At 43.1% G+C, this 19,202-nt stretch overlaps 1 protein-coding gene across 1 annotated transcript in view; it reads right to left on the minus strand.

Annotated features, from left to right (window-relative positions):
• LOC124794922 (G-protein coupled receptor Mth2-like) overlaps positions 1-17,317 on the minus strand; it is a 128,506-nt gene extending 111,189 nt beyond the window's left edge. The window contains exon 1 of the mRNA XM_047258631.1: positions 17,000-17,317. Coding sequence (XP_047114587.1) covers positions 17,000-17,304 — 305 coding nt within the window. The 5' untranslated portion in view covers positions 17,305-17,317. The remainder of the gene's footprint in view (positions 1-16,999) is intronic.
• Positions 17,318-19,202: the final 1,885 nt, after the last annotated feature.

Consider the following 19,202-nt stretch of genomic DNA (forward strand, 5'->3'; position numbering starts at 1 on the left):
TCTAACATACTCGTTCGGGAGGAAAGGTATGAAACTTTTGGCGCACTTCAGCCCATGATAGTCTATCTGCACTTACATAGCCACTTTAATTTGAAGATTATTTGCAGTTTCCTCTAACGTCTCAAATTTTTCTTAGTTCACACACGGTCACAGTGCTTCGGTGACTACAACCCAACATTGAAGATCGAGTGAGTCCTAAGCCACAAAATGTCCAGACACTCTGTGACCAAAATGGTACTGAAACAGAGGATGACAGACTAAAGGCCAAAATACTAAATGTCTTTTTCCAAAGCTGTTTCACAGAGGAAGACTTCATTGTAGTTCCTTCTCTAGATTGTCGCATAGATAACAAAATGGTAGATATCGAAATAGATGACAGTGATAGAAAAACAATTAAAATCTCTCAAAAGAGGAAAGACCGTTGAACCTGATGAGATACCAGTTGGATTTTACACAGAATACGCGAAGGAACTTGCCCCCTTCTTGCAGCGGTGTACCGTAGGTCTCTAGAAGAGCGTAGCGTTCCAAAGGATTGGAAAAGGGCACAGGTGATCCCCGTTTTCAAGAAGGGACGTCGAACAGATGTGCAGAACTATAGACCTGGAATAAAAGTGAGAACCGACAGAGTACTCGAGGTACCCTCCGCCACACACCGCCAGGTGGCTTGTGGAGTATGGATGTAGATGTAGGGATGGACGTGGAGGAACCAGATTGTACTGGTCAGAAAATCGTGCTTATGCCCAGCAGCCGCGCTAAGTTCCACAAAAAGCTGTGAAAGTAGTTGTCTTGCTGGTACAAAGCGTTAATTTTCCCTTTTGAGAAAGATTTCTAAGGTTCGTCTAACTTTTAACAGTTTTTATGTTTAGGCTTTCTTTCTGTTAATTCATCATAAACGAATACTTTTTTTTTATCTTTCCCACACGATTCATTGTTTTCTGTAGCTAGAGGACAGATCCAGAGTAATACATGTCCAACACGCACTAATACAGGAATTAGAACTAACCACCGACCTCCGCTATATCTGACAGCGTGGCTACTTGAGACCAAAGTGACCGGCTAGAATGGCTTCAGCAATATTCTACATGTGGTCATCGACGACAAGTTTTGTCTCTAGAAACAGAGGACTCTACTTGTAGCATAACAGACCCAGACCCACAGCTGGGCCAGTATATCATCGCCGAATGGACTCTGGGAGAACGGTCTTTGTACAACTGTGTGCTACAGCCATTTCGTCCCAAGACGGTTTAACCTGAGGTGTACAGTTAGATCTCTGTAGCGGAAAGAATGTTGATCGCCGTAATTGTACCGGTAAGTCGAAAAGAGCAAGTGACATTTAGGTGTGGTGGACACGGCACTAATGTCGTGTTTGGATCCCAACTTCTCAATAGCGTATCCGCTGCAAGGCCCAGCTAATAATGTTAAAATTTGGCTTGGAGACATCACATTTATAAAATCGAAAATAACGGTGATGCACAAACTATCTGCTGTCACGAAATGCCAATGTTACTCATTTCTGCTAGCTGCAGATCTCAATTTTTCAGTACACTGTTTCACGCATTTATTCATCTCGTCTGCTCCTTCCACTTATTCCTTAAGATTCAGCCTCGCCCATAACCCGTCTGGAGAGAAAGTATGTGTACAGTTCGGTGAAGAACTTCAGCTGTAGCTACAAATCAAATATTATAGAAGAATTCTGAATATCCTAGCAGTCAATTCCATGCAGGTTTACCATGAAACTATACGCTGCAAGAGAGCGATTCATTTAATTTTAAATACATGTGATACCAAGTGAATTATGGAGCCCAGTATCACACTTCTGTCAACACACTGGAGTGTCAGATAAGGTTCGACGAAATTATGTAAGCTAAGTTCTTCGCGAAATCACGAACAATGCAGAAGCAAATTTATAACAAGAAAATACGCTTATATCACATAACTCTACCGCATTTAGATAACATTCTTCTAGAGGAGGAGGATATCAAATTTGTAAGAAGCCATCTATCATATCTCCGCACTGAGGAATCAGAGGTCACCTATCTGCCGCCTTTCACAGCTGCTGGACTCTCCAGTTGTATCTTTTTCGTCGTCGTTTTTGGCGCAGATGACGTGACGGTGCAGTAGCGCGACATTGATAAACGAGCTGTTTGACTCATCACTATCAGGCCAGTTTTCACAGAACAGCTTCAGTTAATATACTGAAAGGTCACAGTCTCTTACGCTATATTGAACAGCAGAGGAGCGTGTTATGTCATCACATTAGAATGCGAACTGCAAGCTAGCTTATAGTCCAGAGCACACTAGTGCATCGCACAGATGCACTAGCATCAGTAACTGACAGTTTGTAGACTCTTCAAGTGATGAGACCAAAGTGTGCCAGAAAATTACGTTGTGCCGAATGCGATAGCGTCGGCGCCATCTACGAGGGTCACTCCAAAAGAAATGCACACTATTTTTATTAATCTTTTACTCTACATGTTTGAAAGTTTTACATTGTGTAGATACATCCTTTAGGAACAATATTTTCATTCCTCCACGTAATTTCCATCCCTCTCAACTGCCTTACGCCATCTTGGAACCAGCGCCTGTATACCCGCACAGTAAAATTCTGGACCAACCTGTTGGAGCCCTGTTTGGCAGCGTGTACAAAGGAGTCATCTTCAAACCTTGTACCACGAAGAGTCTTTCAGTTTCCCAAAGAGATGATAGTCACATGGAGCCAGGTCAGGACTGTAAGGCGGGTGGTTCAGTGTTGTGTATCCGAGTTTTGTGATCGCTTCCATGTTTTTTTTGACTGACATGTGGCCGTGCATTGTCATGCAACAGAAAAACATCCTGCTTTTGCCGATGTGGTCGAACACGACTCAGTCGAGCTAGAAGTTTTCTCCGTGTCGTCACCTATGCATCAGAATTTATGGTGGTTCCACCTGGCATAATGTACACAAGCAAGAGTCCTTCGCAATCGAAAAACACCGTAGCCATAACTTTTCCAACAGAAGGTGTGGTTTTGAATTATTTTTTCTTGGGTGAATTTGCATGATGCCACTCCACTGATTGCCTCTTTGTCTCTGGTGAAAAGTGATGGAGCCATGTTTCATCACCTGTCACAATTCTTCCAAGAAATTCATCTCCACCATTCTGGTACTGTTCCAAAAGTGCGCTTCATACCGTTTTTCTTGTTTCTTTGTGAGCCACTGTCAACATCCTCGGAACCCACCTGGCACAAACCATTTTTAACGCCAACACTTTCAGTATTCTGCAAGCTCTTCCTTCCCTTACCCCAACGTAGCGCGACAATTCATTCACTGTGATGCGTTTGTCAGCAGTCACCAATTCGTCAACTCTCTGAACATTGTCTGGAGTGTATGCAATACGAGGCCTGCCGCTGCGAGGACAATCCTCAATATTGCCGTGCCCGCTTTCATCACGTAACCTGCTTTTTTTGTTATGGTTTTAGGGCGCAAAACTGCTATGGTCATTAGCGCCCGGTCTGTGATTTAGGAAAAGACGTAACCTGCGTGCCCACTGAGTAACTGTATTGCGATCGACAGCAGCATCTCCATGCGCCTTTTTCAACCTCTTGTGGATGTTTCCCCACTGTCTCGTTTTCACAGCACAGGACTTCGATGACAGCACGTTGCTTCTGACGAACGTCAAGTGTAGCAGCCATCTTTAAGACATGCTGTGACGGCGCCACTCACGGGAACAGGTTGAACTAAGTTTGAAAACAAGCGGGAAGGATGTATCTACACACTGTAAAACTTTCACACATGCAGAATGAAAACTGTATTTTTGCAAAGATAGTGCGTGTTTCTTTTGGAGTGACCCTCGTATCTCCGCGGTGCCACCTGTCTCCTCAGTTTCAGCAGATATACGCACAACGACATTCGAACAATATGCTAACGAAGGTCCTCGCGGTGTGTCATTGGAATAAAATTTTCTCGGGTTGTTTGCGGCGTGAATCCGCAGTGTTCCCGCGACGTTTCGGAAGGCATACATTAGCTTTTCTCATCTTCTGATGAAGACAGTCTTGCAGGCCGTCTCCGTACATTCGAATACCTTCGTGTCTTCGTGCGAGGACCTACGAAGCAGAACATGTGGACACCAGAAAATGGGAATATTAAACATAGATGTTATGTAACCGCGGCCGATTTGGTACCAGACGCCACATTAAACCTGTTACTGTAACATATTTTTAACAGATAGCGGAAGTTAGAATAAGTGTAATCATACTATAAAAACATCAAGAGAGAATACGTAGCATCCACGCCGTAATCTTTCATCACAAAGTATACATGCACACTGTAGAATGGATAACCTAGTGTGGCAGGTTATTGTACAAGGCACCACGGCAAACTTGTCAAACGCGAACCCTAGAATTAAGTAGGCTAGCACATCAACATGCCTTAGTAAGTAACCTTGGAAGGCACTGCACAGAGATGCCAGGTTGGAGGTTATATTCCGAAACCACCACCCTGGCAGCGAAGGTGAAGTGATCTCTACTACTCATTCTATCTTATCCTCTTAACTCTTTTCTTATTTCAAAACTTTCTTATACGATTTCCTATTTCCAATATGACGTATTACACAGACAATTCTGTCTGAGGAATATCCATAACTGAGCATTATACCAGAGGTTGAAAACACCACTACAGTTGTAATGTTCTTTTATTTAACACACGACCGGTTTCTGGCTCTTACACGCCCATCTTCAGGTGTCGTAACTTGGTGCTGTGACCACGAGCGCCGCGGTGGGCGAATAAAAGACGCGGTGTGCTACCGACGAGCACTCAGCACCAGGTTTTGTGTATTACAGCTCTGTTGATGAATTCCAGAAACGCGTTGTGGATGGTTGTCAATGCATTCGGAACACACCTCGGATTGTTGAACGTGTACGGGCTTCGATAAGGAGTCGTGCTGATGCCTGCTTTCATATAACCTGTGGCCGCGTGGAACGCTTATTGCAACGTGGTTTTCCTGAAATTCATGCCTGTAGTTTAGATCCCCGGAGGGTCCGTTACAAGGTTTTCAGATATTGAACCACATTACGCCGTACTGAGGAAACGACTGGTTTGAGATCTACGTTTAATAGGACTATTTTCTTCTTTATTAGTTTTATAACTCGCCGCTTTATTTTTACCTACAGCTGTCAAAATCCATATGTCTTTATCAGTATTATCAGCCCTTGCTCTAAAACAGGACAGAAGATGTATACCTCATTCAACTTTAGTATTTGTTTTACAGAAAACAAGAACCATTCTTATGGGAAACTTGTTCTAAGGAAAGCAAGACTTCAGACCTACGAGTAGTGACACCTTCCACTTACGTAATGTGTGGTATTCTCGGCTGGGAATCCAACTGTATGCCCACAGAGTTCCTTATTGTTGCAAACACGAGTGCTAGTCGACGAAACGATTTCTGTTGGTTCGAAGGTTGCGCTGTGAGATGAAAGCGTCAGCCGGAACACCTGCACAATGAATCTTCAGGTATTAGTGTACTTTACCGGGTTCTAGTTTTACGGCTAGTCGAAATAGCTCTGCTACCATTTCGAAAACTCATACGCTGAAAGAACGGCATCCGTTAACCTGTGGTCCAATTTATATGCTGCTCTTACTCACTGAAGACACTCTCCCGTGGTTAGCAGTCAGCGATATACGCGTGGTTGGTCGCCGTCACTAAGTCTCCGGCATACAGCACTATGAACCACTCTTCCGTTGGTCGTAGCAGGGGCACACCGTCGTAGGAATGTAGATGGTGTCTTGCTCCCAGTACCTGACAAAAGACTATTTTGGCGCCAGCGTGTTTATATGAAGTTTAAAATTTCATCAGAATAAAATTCAGTCACTAGGAAAAAAAAAGCTCAAATGAGTGTGAAATCTTATGGGACTTAACTGCTAAGGTCATCAGTCCCTAAGCTTACACACTACTTAACCTAAATTATCCTAAGGACAAACACACACACCCATGCCCGAGGGAGGACTCAAACCTCCGCCGGGATCAGACTGCAGCGCGCTAGACCGCTCGGCTAATCCCGCGCGGCGAGTCAGTTGCAAATATTTTTTAATTGCGCCTTACCGGTTACGACAAATTAATTTGTCACCTTCAGAACCCTACAAAATTTAGAGATATTATAAATCTTTAGATCTTAGCTATACATTTATGCTAAGTATAAGAAGTGTATTCCAGAAACTTTGTTTTCCTTTAGCAGATGGTAGTATCTTCTTCATAGAAGCATAATGTCATGGCATGTCCAAAAATGTACATATTGTACGTGATTATCGTCCATAAGGGAAGTATTGACATCTGCTAAACCAATACTAAGTACGTTCCTGTAATATACTTGTTATACTTCACATAAATGTGGAGACGAGATTTAAAGAGTTATAACATCCCTATATTTTGTAGACTTCTGAAGGGGATTCGTTTTGTCGAAAACGGTAAGGCGTAATAAAAATACGCTGAAGCGCCAAAGAAACTGGCATAGGCATGCGTATTCAAATAGAGATTTGTAAACAGGCAGAATACGGCCTGCGGACGGCAACGCCTATGTGAGACAATTGTCTGGCGCCGTTGTTAGATCGGTTACTGCTCCTACAATGGCAGATTATCAAGATTTAAGTGCGTTCGAACGTGGTGGTATAGTCGGCGCACTAGCGATGGGACAAAGCATCTCCGAGGTAGCGATGAAGTGGGGATTTTACCATATGACCATTTCACGAGTGTACAGTGAATATCACGAATCCGGTACAACATTAAATCTCCGACATAATTGCGGCCGGAAAAAGGTCCTGCAAGAACGGGACCAACGACGACTGAAGAAAATCGTTCAACGTGACAGAAGTGCAACACTTCCGCAAATTGCTGCAGATTTCAATGCTGGGCCATCGACAAGTGTCAGCGTGCGAACCATTCAACGAAACATCATCGATATGGGCTTTCGGAGCCGAAGGATGAATGGAAACATGTTGTATGGTCGGACGAGTCTTTTCAAATTGTGTCGAGCAGATAGATTTGTACGAGTATGGAGACAACCTCATGAATCCATGGATTCTGCATATCAGCAGGGGACTGTTTAAGGTAGTGGAGGCTCTGTAATGATGTGAGATGTGTGCAGTTGGAATGACGTAGGACCCCCGATACGTCTTGATACGACTCGACAGGTGACACGCACGTGATCATCCTGTGATCACCTGCAACCATTCATGCCTATTGTGCGTTCCGATGGAGTTCGGCAATTCCAACAGGACAATGCGACATTCCACTCTTGCAGAATTACTACATAGTGGCTCCAGCAACACCGAGTAAGCACTTCCGCTTGTCATCAAGGTCTTCAGACATGAACATTATTGAGCATATCTGGGGTGCCTTTCAACGCGCTGTTCAGAAGAGATCTCCAACCCCTCGCCCTCTCACGGATTTGTGGACAGCTCTGCACGATTCATGGTGTCAGTTCCCTCCACCTCTACTTCACGTCGTGTTGCGGCACTCTTGCGTGCTTACGGGAGCCCTACACTAGTGTTGCTGAATTTGCATCTATGAAAAAAATTAAGATATTTGAAGTAGTCCATTAAAAGATTGTGGTAGGGCTGTTTGATATCTACCACACAGTAAATTCATATTAAAATGAAAGAAAATGAATGACAGATTTGAAAGCTACTACATCCCCTCTGTCTTACCCTCAGAGTCTATACAAGAAGTCGCTTTTATGCTTACAAGCTGCTTCAGACGTTGAGATTACTGAATGTCAGTAATTTATCGATTGTTTTTGATGTTGAAATGTCGGGGAAGTAACAGCATTTGTCGTCAGCAAAGAGTCCGTACCCAACTTTCCCGAATGTGAGGCAGCGGTTTGCCTGTATCACCGCCCTGTCCCCTGCCCACGGCTGACCTTTAAAGAGTCGGCCCTTAAAGGCCGCGTAACCCGAGCCGAGAGCATCCAGAGGACGCGTGATACGTCACAGCGCTCCCAGGTCCGGACGTCAGTGACGTCACAGGGCGCCGTTATCCGCTGCAGCGTGGGATCGCTGACAAGTTGCTCCGCCTCTGGGAACTGCCGGCTCTGTTTGCCTCCTCACTGCACTCGCGACGGACACACTATATTTGCCGGCAGCAACGAATATATGGATAAAATTTAAGAGAAAATCTCATGTTAGCAATGCACCGTGAAATAACTGACTGCAGTCGCTCAGCTCTCTGCGTCATTGGCTAATGGTTTGCTTCCACGTGTTCAGTCGAGTTGCTTCCATTTTATGCACAAGATCTCTACGACCGGCTCAGCAGTCTTCTCCAGGTGCTGCGAGTTGCCCTACTGTGTGTACTCACTGCCTGGACTCCAACCAGATAACTATTGGTGGTTTCATGCAGCTATATATGCCAGTATTTTAGTATCAAATTTCCTTTGGCAAGGAAATTTGGTCGAATATTCATCATATTTTCTTTAACAAAGGTATTTGACGTGGCGCAAATAGGGGTACCACATTGTCACCAAATTTTCTTTAACGGAGGCTGTGCGCTCTGCAATTACGTGCACAACAACTTCATTGTCTTTACATTCGGAAGAGGAGCAGAAGATAAGAAAAAGGGGACGTACTTGGTTGAAGCTGCGATGTTTGATGGCGAGATGCTAAAAGTGTGCAACAAAATCTGTTCCAGGAGCCGTAAGCCGAGGAAGTAAAGTCGTATGAAAGTTACTTGTGAATGGACAAGAGTAATACATTTCCGTACGTCCTCAAGAAAGTGGTTGCTTGTATTACGAAGCACAACACTCACCTCAGGAATGCTATTTCGCAAAACACAGACTTACCGGAACTCTGCAATTTCTCGCAAACAGGAGGAAACTACTCTAGTTTACAGCATAGCACTAATAGCGCAGTGCACATTGAGTGAAATAGTTATCAGAAGCGTGTGATGCTATTTATGAAGCACTGAAGGAGGAGTATCTGACAGTAAATAACTGTTTAGTACATACTATAGTCATTAATAAAAAAAATTTATTTCTACAAGAGTTTTAGTTTTTCTCCCCTATATCCTCGGGGATACACCCTTGCCGTACTTCACCGCTAATGCCCTCCGCGATTTTTTTTTATGGCTCCAGCTCTATTTTTGTATTCCGGATGAATGAAGTCATACAGTAGTCCACTTGTCTCGTACGTTTCTATCAGTTTCGTTGAAGATGCGACGCATGTGAGTTTCGAAGCCATATTGATAGACATTAGATGTCAGACAGCTGCAGCGATGCTAGCGCTCCATGTATAATCGTATAATATACGATTACCGTAATACCACCACCACCACCACCACCACCACCACCACCACCGTTCCTTTCCGTAGAAAGGTAACTCGTTGTAGTGATGCGAGTACCTGATAGAAGATTAGGAAAAAGATAAAAATGGTAAGAATAACGCAATACGGGCGAAATTCTGGTCTGCCACCTTAGGCGTTGCGCTAAAGCCATTTCTGGGCGGCTAGCACTCTCGTACGGCATTCCACAAGCTCATAAAACTTTGAATCTCGCGAATTGACTTGAGAAGTGCATCGTATCAGAGCAGCGTTTGTTACAGTAAAGTATGTGCCACAACTGTGCTGAAGATTAACAAACGACGACCTGTAGGTGGTATGCTCTCTTACGTCACATCAACATCGACCATCTAAGTGCTTGTGTAATATCAGAGTATGTGATGGCCCGAAAATTGTAGAAAATAAAGATCGCTATGCCTTTCTCAGATGGAAGACAACCAAATTACGTCCGACGTACCACAGGTAAGTTAATTTTCCTTTGTACATCACAATGTGGTCACAAACACGGAAATGTTACTGAACGTCGAGAGATTCTAAGCACTATAAGGAATAATAATAAAGCAGCGAAAACTTCCTAGGATGGTTACGTCAATCTCCCTACGTGCCTGTAGCTGTTACGACACTGTCAAATATTTTCGACTGTAACCATTAGGTTTGTGTGAATTTTTTGGTTAAGGTTAAAGGTTCTTATTTAAGCTTCACAATTGAGGACTTTTTCATTAACTTGTTTCAGTGACGTCTGCACAATTAGAGTGAAGTATCAACTCAAGTCGCTTTGCGAATTTTGAGCCACAGCAGATTAGGTACGCTGTAAATTTAACTGATCCACGCATGCCAAATTAAAAAAAAAACAAAAAAACGGCAGTGTTATTAGCATTGCACCCAGTAAGTCCTCACCGGTATCATGTTATTACATCACTGCTACTAGATAGTACTTTTATGTTGCCAGTTTATCCAGTTAACATTGCGAACTCCTCTACTCATGGCTTCCGTGGTACATTTTATTCGAATACCGGAGCGCTTTTTTCCATAGTAAATCAAGTTGCGTCTATGAATGAACACTGGGTAATAAGATTTCGTTGTGAGAAGTCTGCCCCTTAATTCCTTTAGTAAATAAAATGGTAGCCATCGACTACAGACTAGCTAGAAACAAAGGTAACTGTATAGAATGGCTACACGGCGCGTGTGTTTCGAGATAGCTGTACGTACCTCGCGTGGCCCTGCGATACTCACTCGTCTGCCGCTATCTGATGCGTTTGTCGGACACACTGATAAAGGCCACGGCGACCCGTGGTGGTCTGTTTGCGACCGGGGGGCAGATGCTTTATCACGCGCCAGTCTCGCGTCAATTGTACACATCTTTAAGACCACGTATATTAAGTCCTTAACTCCGCCAGTTGATCGTACGTAAGTAGCTGAAGGAATGTTTTATTATTGCAGTCTTTACTAAGAAATTTAGTTTACAGTTTAATTTACCAACATCAGCTACTCTCCAAATTCTTAAGAATTTTCCACAGCAATTAAAATTCTATCAAAACGGGATGAACACGTGATCTGTGGCAAAAAACCTTTCAATGGATACGGAAATATATTAAATATACTGTACGAAATTTGCCACGTACGTCATTGGTGAAAATGGATAATTCTATGAAAATTTAAAGGAAGACACTAAACCCTTTATGCTCAATTACTGTGAAAAGGCCATTCAAGGACCAACATCAAAAACATGGATTACTGGGACAAACTGAACCATAGCCTATTAAAGAAAAGAAAAACAGAGGGAGAGACGGGACCTGTGCTCGTATGCAGGCTATTTGCTCCGAGAAGATGAGACGTGTGGACGTGTGGCAAGGTGAACATGCTCACATGATGGAAGCATCAGTGATGTTATACGTTCTAACTGTTTGAACCACTACTAAGGTCCTTGATTTTTTTTGTGTGTGTGTGTATGTGTGTGTGTGTGTGTGTGTGTGTGTGTGTGTACTCTTATGGGACTTGACTGCTAAGGTCATGAGTCCCTAAGCTTACACACTACTTAACCTAAATTATCCTAAGGACAAACACACACAACCATGCCCGAGGGAGGACTCGAACCTCCGCCCGTCCGTGATTTAATCCTAGATATGGGTACAAGGTTTCGATGATTGACTAAACGCCACTACATTTTCTCGTTACTTATTAATCATTGTAATTTTTAGGATTCCATACCTCTATTACTAAGGAACCCTTATAGGACCACTCGGTTGTCCATATCTCTCTCTCTCTCTCTCTCTCTCTCTCTCTCTCTCTCTCTCTCTCTCTCTCGCGCGCGCGCGCGCGCGCTAGTGTCTGGTGGTCCCCTGACGGTGTAAAAAATTTAAGGTTCACTCAAGGGCCGGCCATGTATGTCCTATTTTAATATTCGCAAACTCACTCATCAAAACCTATAGGGTACTTGCTGTTGGCCTAGACTAAAGAAATTTGGCAAGAAACAAGGTTGCAGATTACAAGTAAAGGAGAAATCCTATAATTGTTAATTTGTAGTTATATCACACGAAAATAATATTTTTCTTTGCATTTGTTATCCGACTGTGTCCCCTCGATATCGATAGGGGACAAAAATCGTCGATGTTCTGGACGCCCAGGATGAATGGGCTGTCTGCATACATAATAATGTTTGTTCGTAACCCTCCGAGCAAGAGTCCTATTCACACTTTTTTATTTATTTAACGAAACTCTTACGTCCTGGGTCTTGCACCATAGCACTAGTGACAATGACCAAAGAGTCATTTTGTAGTTAAAAAATAGGCTACCTTACGAAGAATCTATGGATTGTTGTCAACGACGGGTGCTGAACATCGTATCAGAGCTGGGACGTGCACATCAAACTGTATAAGGAGTGACGCAGTGCAAGCGTAAGGGAACTAAAATAAGAAACTATTACACAAGGCAGCGGCATGCACTTAATGGGTTTGTCAGCGAGGTCTAAATAGAAACTTGTCGCCGACGTGTTGTCCACACTCAGCAGTATCCGGCAAATCCTTGGCAAGTACGTGGTCTGTTGACTGCAGGAGGGTCGTAAACTGACGGTATGTCACACAGTCTGAGTTGGCAATCCGAAGGAGAGTCTCGCAAACAGCTTAAGGTCTAGAAATGGGAGAAACTCCACTATTTCGTAGAGCGTCATTGTTAATTGTGAAAGAGTCTTCTGGGACAAAATAAGGTGATAACTTTGCAACGTTGGCGTTGTTAACTGCTGAGAAAAATTCTTATCTAGAGTTCTGCAGTTCATTCATAAAATGGGTTTTATGTTATCATTCGTACAGTCATTAGTCTTCAGCTTTTTACCTGCCAGCAATTCCGAACCGCCATTACTCTGTAAATTTCTCTTCTTCATCAGCATTTATTACATTGATCACCAAAATCTTGAAAGACGGCATTTTTATCAGCCACTGTAATGCTATAGCTGCTTCACTTGTCAATAATACTTCGATAGCTCAACCTTTTACTCAGTTGTATTCTTGATGAGATGATATGTAATTCTCCACACTCAGTGTTAATTCACTATTAACTACGCGAGAACATCTTTATTCTTTTACACACTTAATGGTTTCTTATTTACGTTCTTTTACATGAAACTTCAACTATTTCTTGCACAAAAATCGAGTTAAAAGGCATCAACACATATCCCACCTAGAGATGCAAGGACAATGTCTTATCTTACTTTTTCATAGTGTTTCCACCTTTCTTTTTCTCATCAGTGGCATATTGTTTCTGGAAAATAAAATAACCTATACCGATAACAAGGCCAGATAAAGATATAATTATGTCTAATAACAATTCAGAATATTTGCCCAATTACAGAAGGCAGTTTTAAACGCATTCCCTTCTCCGTGCCTTTTGTATGATATATGGATGATCACTACTTACCTACCGCAGTTCCAGCATTAGTTAAGATCTTCCAATCATTGTCGAGAGACAAAAAAATACGAGAAACCGATTTTTACTTTCCACATAGTTATGAAACAGAATACCTAGCTAAGCTGCGAATAAATGACGGAATCAAAATTAAAGAACTTCCTGGAAGAAATCTTCACCGGGTAAATACACCGAAATTTGAAATCTTCGAAACTGGACACAATAGTGGATGTGTCAGTGCTGACAACCTCAATCTCATTGTCTGAAGTTACAGTGCAAATTTGCCAACGCGTGTTTAGATGAACCGTACCGAAATTTTCTACTTAGAAACACGGACAAACTGTGAAAGTCTTATTTCATTTCTCATGCTGTCAAATGCATCGGCGTCACTCAGGAAGCTGAGGGAGGAAGAACAAGTAGGAACAAGGTTTCGGCTTACTGTGCAGTCGATGCGGATAAATTACAGAGCTCTGTTGTAGGCGGATGAGAAAAGAACGGACTCGTGCTTACCAAAGGACCCGCCCCTGGAAAAAATCACAGAAAAACCTGAATCAGAGTACATCGGCAGTGAGGAGCCGTGATCAGTTTGATCAATAGCGAAGCTTTTCTGGGATAATGTAGAAAAACGCAGCGACACTATCTGTATGGAAAGACCCGGACGCCACCCAGCTTTGCTCGTGTGTATGTGGGTAATACATTCGCAGCTTTCTGTGTGTTACAGTGCTAGGCAACCACAAACGGACAGCACGTGCCCGTAACAAAGAATACAAATAGTTGCTACGAAACGTCTCTTTGTGGCCTGCAGACTGAGTACAAAGCTGAGGGGCCTGAGACCGAGTGACATCCCAGCATGTGTCTGCAGTCGTGTACAGGCGCATGTTTACTGGGCTGAAGTTGTGGCACTCCATGAAACACTGAGGATACCGGGACCAAGTATTACATGGTACACACAACGGTGATGTATTCGCTCGTACCAACCTCTTATTAACTTTAAGATTGTGCGAATTGTGATTAATGCATTTTTTCCTCTAGGTTTCCATTTAAAGTTTCTTGCCGGGACAAGAGTAATGATTTTCTAGGCTATAGCTTTAAAAATATCTAAGTGCGACACAGGGCGCACTTCTTATGGCACCATAAGTTGCTGTATTGAAAGTACGGTAATTTAGATATACTGTTACTAACATGAAGGAGGCTGAAGAATCGTCTCAGATTTCGCTCTAGAGATGATTTCTAAATTTTCTACGTACGTTTTAGCGTGATAATAGGCTTTCTTATTCCAGAATTAGGCAGTTGAGAATTTTTCGGCGTAGGGTATATCAAACTTCGCGTCAGTTTAACAAGCCTGCATCCATTTGCACCACTCTTCTTTGTATACCCTTGATGCCTCCTGTAAATTCGACCCACGCACTTCTTTTCGCCCAGTGCGTAACTTCACAGCTCTCTGCGGTAATAGCATCAAGCTCTTATTTCATCAAGAAGTGTAGGCTCTCGTCAATGTTTGTATGATTGCGGATTCATTATGAAAGCCGGCAAGGCAACTTATGTGGTTCTGCAATTGAGAATACGTAATACGTCACCTACATGACACCTGTCATGTTTCCACCTGTTCAGGTGGGAATAGGGAAAATGGTACCAATCCTGAGTCCCTGATTTACAGCAACCAATATCTCTCTTATTTAAGTCTGCAGGCTTTCGTGGCCGTTGTCACTGAAGTTAAAATTTTCTGGGTTTTTAGGCAACGTCATGTTTCTTCTAAAATGTTCGACGTTTCCACCCCTCTGGTGGGATCTTCCTCAGGATCTTTTGGTGTCCACCACTACAGTGTTCTAGCGGTAGTGGACACCAAAAGATCCTGAGGAAGATCCCAGCAGAGGGGTCGAAACGTCGAACATTTTAGAAGAAACATGACGCGGCCTAATAACCCAGAAGATTTTAACTTCAATTTCTTTCTTGCACGTTGAAAACATCTAAATGACACAGGAGCATTGCATTAATCGTCCAGTTGTACAACATCTCTTGTCATCCATGACCAATGTGGATTAGTGCAACATACTTTGAAAACAATAGAGTATGAGAGAAAATGTTGACATTTACAGTAGGTGAGTCAGTACCTTGTAGATTATGTAAAGCAAAAATAATTAAACTTCGAAAAATGTGCAGTGTCGCACTTCGACGCTTGTATTAATATTGTATTCAGCTGTCTTTGTTAGGTAACAACCAAGCACCGGGTCGGTGATATAACACTAAGAGGAAAAAAAAAATCTGCCGTGCCACTTCAGTGGTGTATTCGATGTAGCGGAGTACGTTTAAGCAGAAGCCTACGAATATTATTTGCTGTATACAAACTGTTCAGACATGGTGAATGGTCGTCGGTTATAGTCGAGTAGCTCATGTAGTTCAGTCATCTCTTCATTACGAATTTTGATGACTTCTTGAGTGAATGTCATGTCTGTCCCTTGGTAATACTTCAAGTAACACACCACAAAATGTAAAAGAACTTATGCACGCATCTCTATGCGACTGATGGAACAGACCTAAACCCGAATACAGGTTGTGGTAAAGACTGACCTGTAGCATAACCTACTGTTTACGTTCGCGCCATATATAAATAAATTATGAAAAACTTCAAGGTAAGTTTGGAAACGTGTGTTAGATAAGGGACCATTCTCCGTGAATATTTTTATGCATATTATGTAGATATTTGCTATATGCAAGTGATGTCCTCTACGTAACTTTTACCCTAAACAGACCGTAGTGTTATCAATAAAACACTTCTTAATAGGTTTGTATACTCAAAATTATCGAATGTAGAACAGTTCTTCACGAAAATAAGACATTAAAAAAAGCCTGACAACTTATTTAGGCTCAATAAACTTTATATTTCACAGCGTGGTAATAAACATACTCTAAACTGCTCGAGAAGAACAAAACATGAAAGACCTGCTGCACTATTAAACAACACTATTTATTACATGAAGGAGGCCGTTAAATTTAAACAACATTCAACCTTTTCCAGTGGTGTTTCCTTTTAAATTTTATTTTCGTCCAAATACAAGGCGTATAACTTTGCTTTTAACTGTCTAAGAACTTGCACTGCCTTTTTCTGCGGTCACTCCTGTTTACCCTTAGAAGTTGACATTCTTCTAATTAGTAGGATGCAATGGCATACACTGACGGTACTTCACAAAAATTCTAAATGAGTCTTCTAATGTCGAAGACATAGGAAAACTTTAATTTCAAATGGTTAACTAACAATTAGTTCTCAAGCGCGAAAGTAATGAGACAATAACAGACAAACTACAATATCTCGAATCCATATATAGTATACGTAGACTACGAACGCAACGTTTCTACAAACAATGACTCCACTGGTTGTAAATCTCTTGACAAAAATACAGCCAAGGATGTGCCTTTTATAGTCCAGTCCAGTTAGGTAGGCTACACTGAAATTCGTTAAAAAAAGGAAATGAAACTTCGTTATCAAACAGTAACATTTTCTAGCCTGACATATCAGAAAAAGCGCGGAAAAACCAGACATGTTCGCAAAAACCAGGACGGTTGTTAACACTACATCTTCAGCGATTTAAGGAAACAATGAGAAAACAAGATCTGATTGCCGGAGGGGATTTTTGTAACCCAGCTCCTCCAGAATTTGAGAACTTCCAAAGAAGTTCACAACAGTGTTTTAATGATAAGACATGAAAAAGACGCTGTCCAGTAACTTTCATGGTTGTATTTTGACTGCCAACTACGTCGAAATCTTAAATTATGCAAAATTAGAATTTCCATGAATGAAGTTTTGACTCACTTGTTCGGACAAGGTTCACCCACAATGAGGTTGCAGTTGAGACAGTTGGTGCCGACGTCGATTCCCCCGGCGAATATCGGGTCGAAAGGGAGGTTCGAGGGCTGACAGCCTTCCGAAGATTTGGCCAGCGAGTAGCCCATGTGGCAGCACTTGGGCACGCACGGCCACGTGTCGTTGAAGGGGCACACGGTGATGGGTTCGGTGAGCAGTCCCTCCGGCGGTTGCGTGTAGACGCTCTCGACGTCTTGCGCGACAGCGCTACACGCCAGCAGCGATATCAACAGAACTCTCCACCGCGCCTCCATCGCACTCTGTAGTCGCCGGCACACTGAACTACGTGGTCCCTCTGCAGAGAGTAAAAGGCGGCGAGCGGTCGCCATGGTAACGCCGCGACGCCCACTCTCGCCAGAGACACCTGGCGGACGGCTCGCTCATCATTGCCGCTTACGCCATGTGGCCCGTGGCGCACGTAATCTCGCGTCGAGCAGTCCGCTTCGTTAAGAAGTGGCCAGGAGCATTTTCGTGTAGGACATAAGCAATAGTGGACGTATCTGCATGGAATCTGCAGACAAACTTCAGACGAAAGTGCCGTGGTCCTCGGAAACACCCCGCCTGTGAGCTATGTAGTGGGGGGAGGGGGGGGGGGGCGACATTCAGAAGTTCTCTGGCGGACGTAAGTGCTTCATTTGGAATGGTTGGTTGGTTTTGGGGGAAGAGACCAAACAGCGAGGTCATCGGTCTCATCGGAATAGGGAAGGACAGGGAAGGAAGTCGGCCGTGCCCTTTCAGAAGAACCATCCCGGCATTTGCCTGGAGCGATTTAGGGAAATCACGGAAAACCTAAATCAGGATGGCCGGACGCGGGATTGAACCGTCGTCCTCCCGAATGCGAGTCCAGTGTGCTAACCACTGCGCCACCTCGCTCGGTCATTTGGAATGAATTGTAAGGATTTGTAATACATCATTGTTCAAATAACATAGGTAATTTTAACATAGCTTCAAAGATTTTGTTGTAATTAAGGAGAAGCGTGGCGTTCACACAGCTACGGTCACTTACAGTGTCAGGAACTTGGAGCATGAAGTGGCGATTAAGCATAAACACTGCAGATGCTGAACATTCAACACTTATTTAAAGCTAACTATTTAAAAAAGAACTGCTGTCTAACAGTCGTAATATTAGTCTTCTAGTCAGTATGATGACTTCTCTTGAGAACCTGACATAGTGACTCAACTATATTATGAATGATTAAAAGGAAAGTTGAAGGAAATGGACAGAGTTCTTCTTATGGGACAACCGCAAATGTACAAGTCCATTTTGAAAATTGTCCACAATAAAAGATTGTGGATTAAGTAACTGTCTCGCGGTTTCTTGATTTTTCAAAACTGAAACAGATGAAACTTGAAACTTCCTGGCAGATTAAAACTGTGTGCCCGACCGAGACTCGAACTCGGGGCCTTTGCCTTTCGCGGGCAAGTGCTCTACCAACTGAGCTACCGAAGCACGACTCACGCCCGGTACTCACAGCTTTACTTCTGCCAGTACCTCGTCTCCTACCTTCCAAACTTTACAGAAGCTCTCCTGCGAACCATGCAGAACTAGCACTCCTGAAAGAAAGGATATTGCGGAGACATGGCTTAGCCACAGCCTGGGGGATGTTTCCAGAATGAGATTTTCACTCTGCAGCGGAGTGTGCGCTGATATGAAACTTCCTGGCAGATTAAAACTGTGTGCCCGACCGAGACTCGAACTCGGGGCCTTTGCCTTTCGCGGGCAAGTGCTCTACCAACTGAGCTCGGTCGGGCACACAGTTTTAATCTGCCAGGAAGTTTCATATCAGCGCACACTCCGCTGCAGAGTGAAAATCTCATTCTGTGAAACAGATGAGTTCACTAACATGTCTGGCCGTCCTCGTTTAGGCAGTTGTCAATACTACAACGAAATTCTTTGATGTTTCCTTCGTCAAAATCAAAATCGGTGAGCGACATCCTCCCATAATCCTTGTAGACGTTCTGTATCTACTGAGGCGAAGCTTTTCAGTAAACCGGCACACAGTCGTTCAGCATTGTAGTACTGACAATATGACGTTTTTTATTCAAGCGCGCGTGCGTTTTAAAAACGTCAATAAGTCTTGTGAGTCGAACGGAGGCAGTGAGAGTTTTTAGGAAAAGCTTTACATGGTAATACAGTGAACGTAAAATGCAA

This window comes from Schistocerca piceifrons, chromosome 1, assembly GCF_021461385.2.
Source record: "Schistocerca piceifrons isolate TAMUIC-IGC-003096 chromosome 1, iqSchPice1.1, whole genome shotgun sequence".
Lineage (NCBI taxonomy): Eukaryota > Metazoa > Arthropoda > Insecta > Orthoptera > Acrididae > Schistocerca > Schistocerca piceifrons.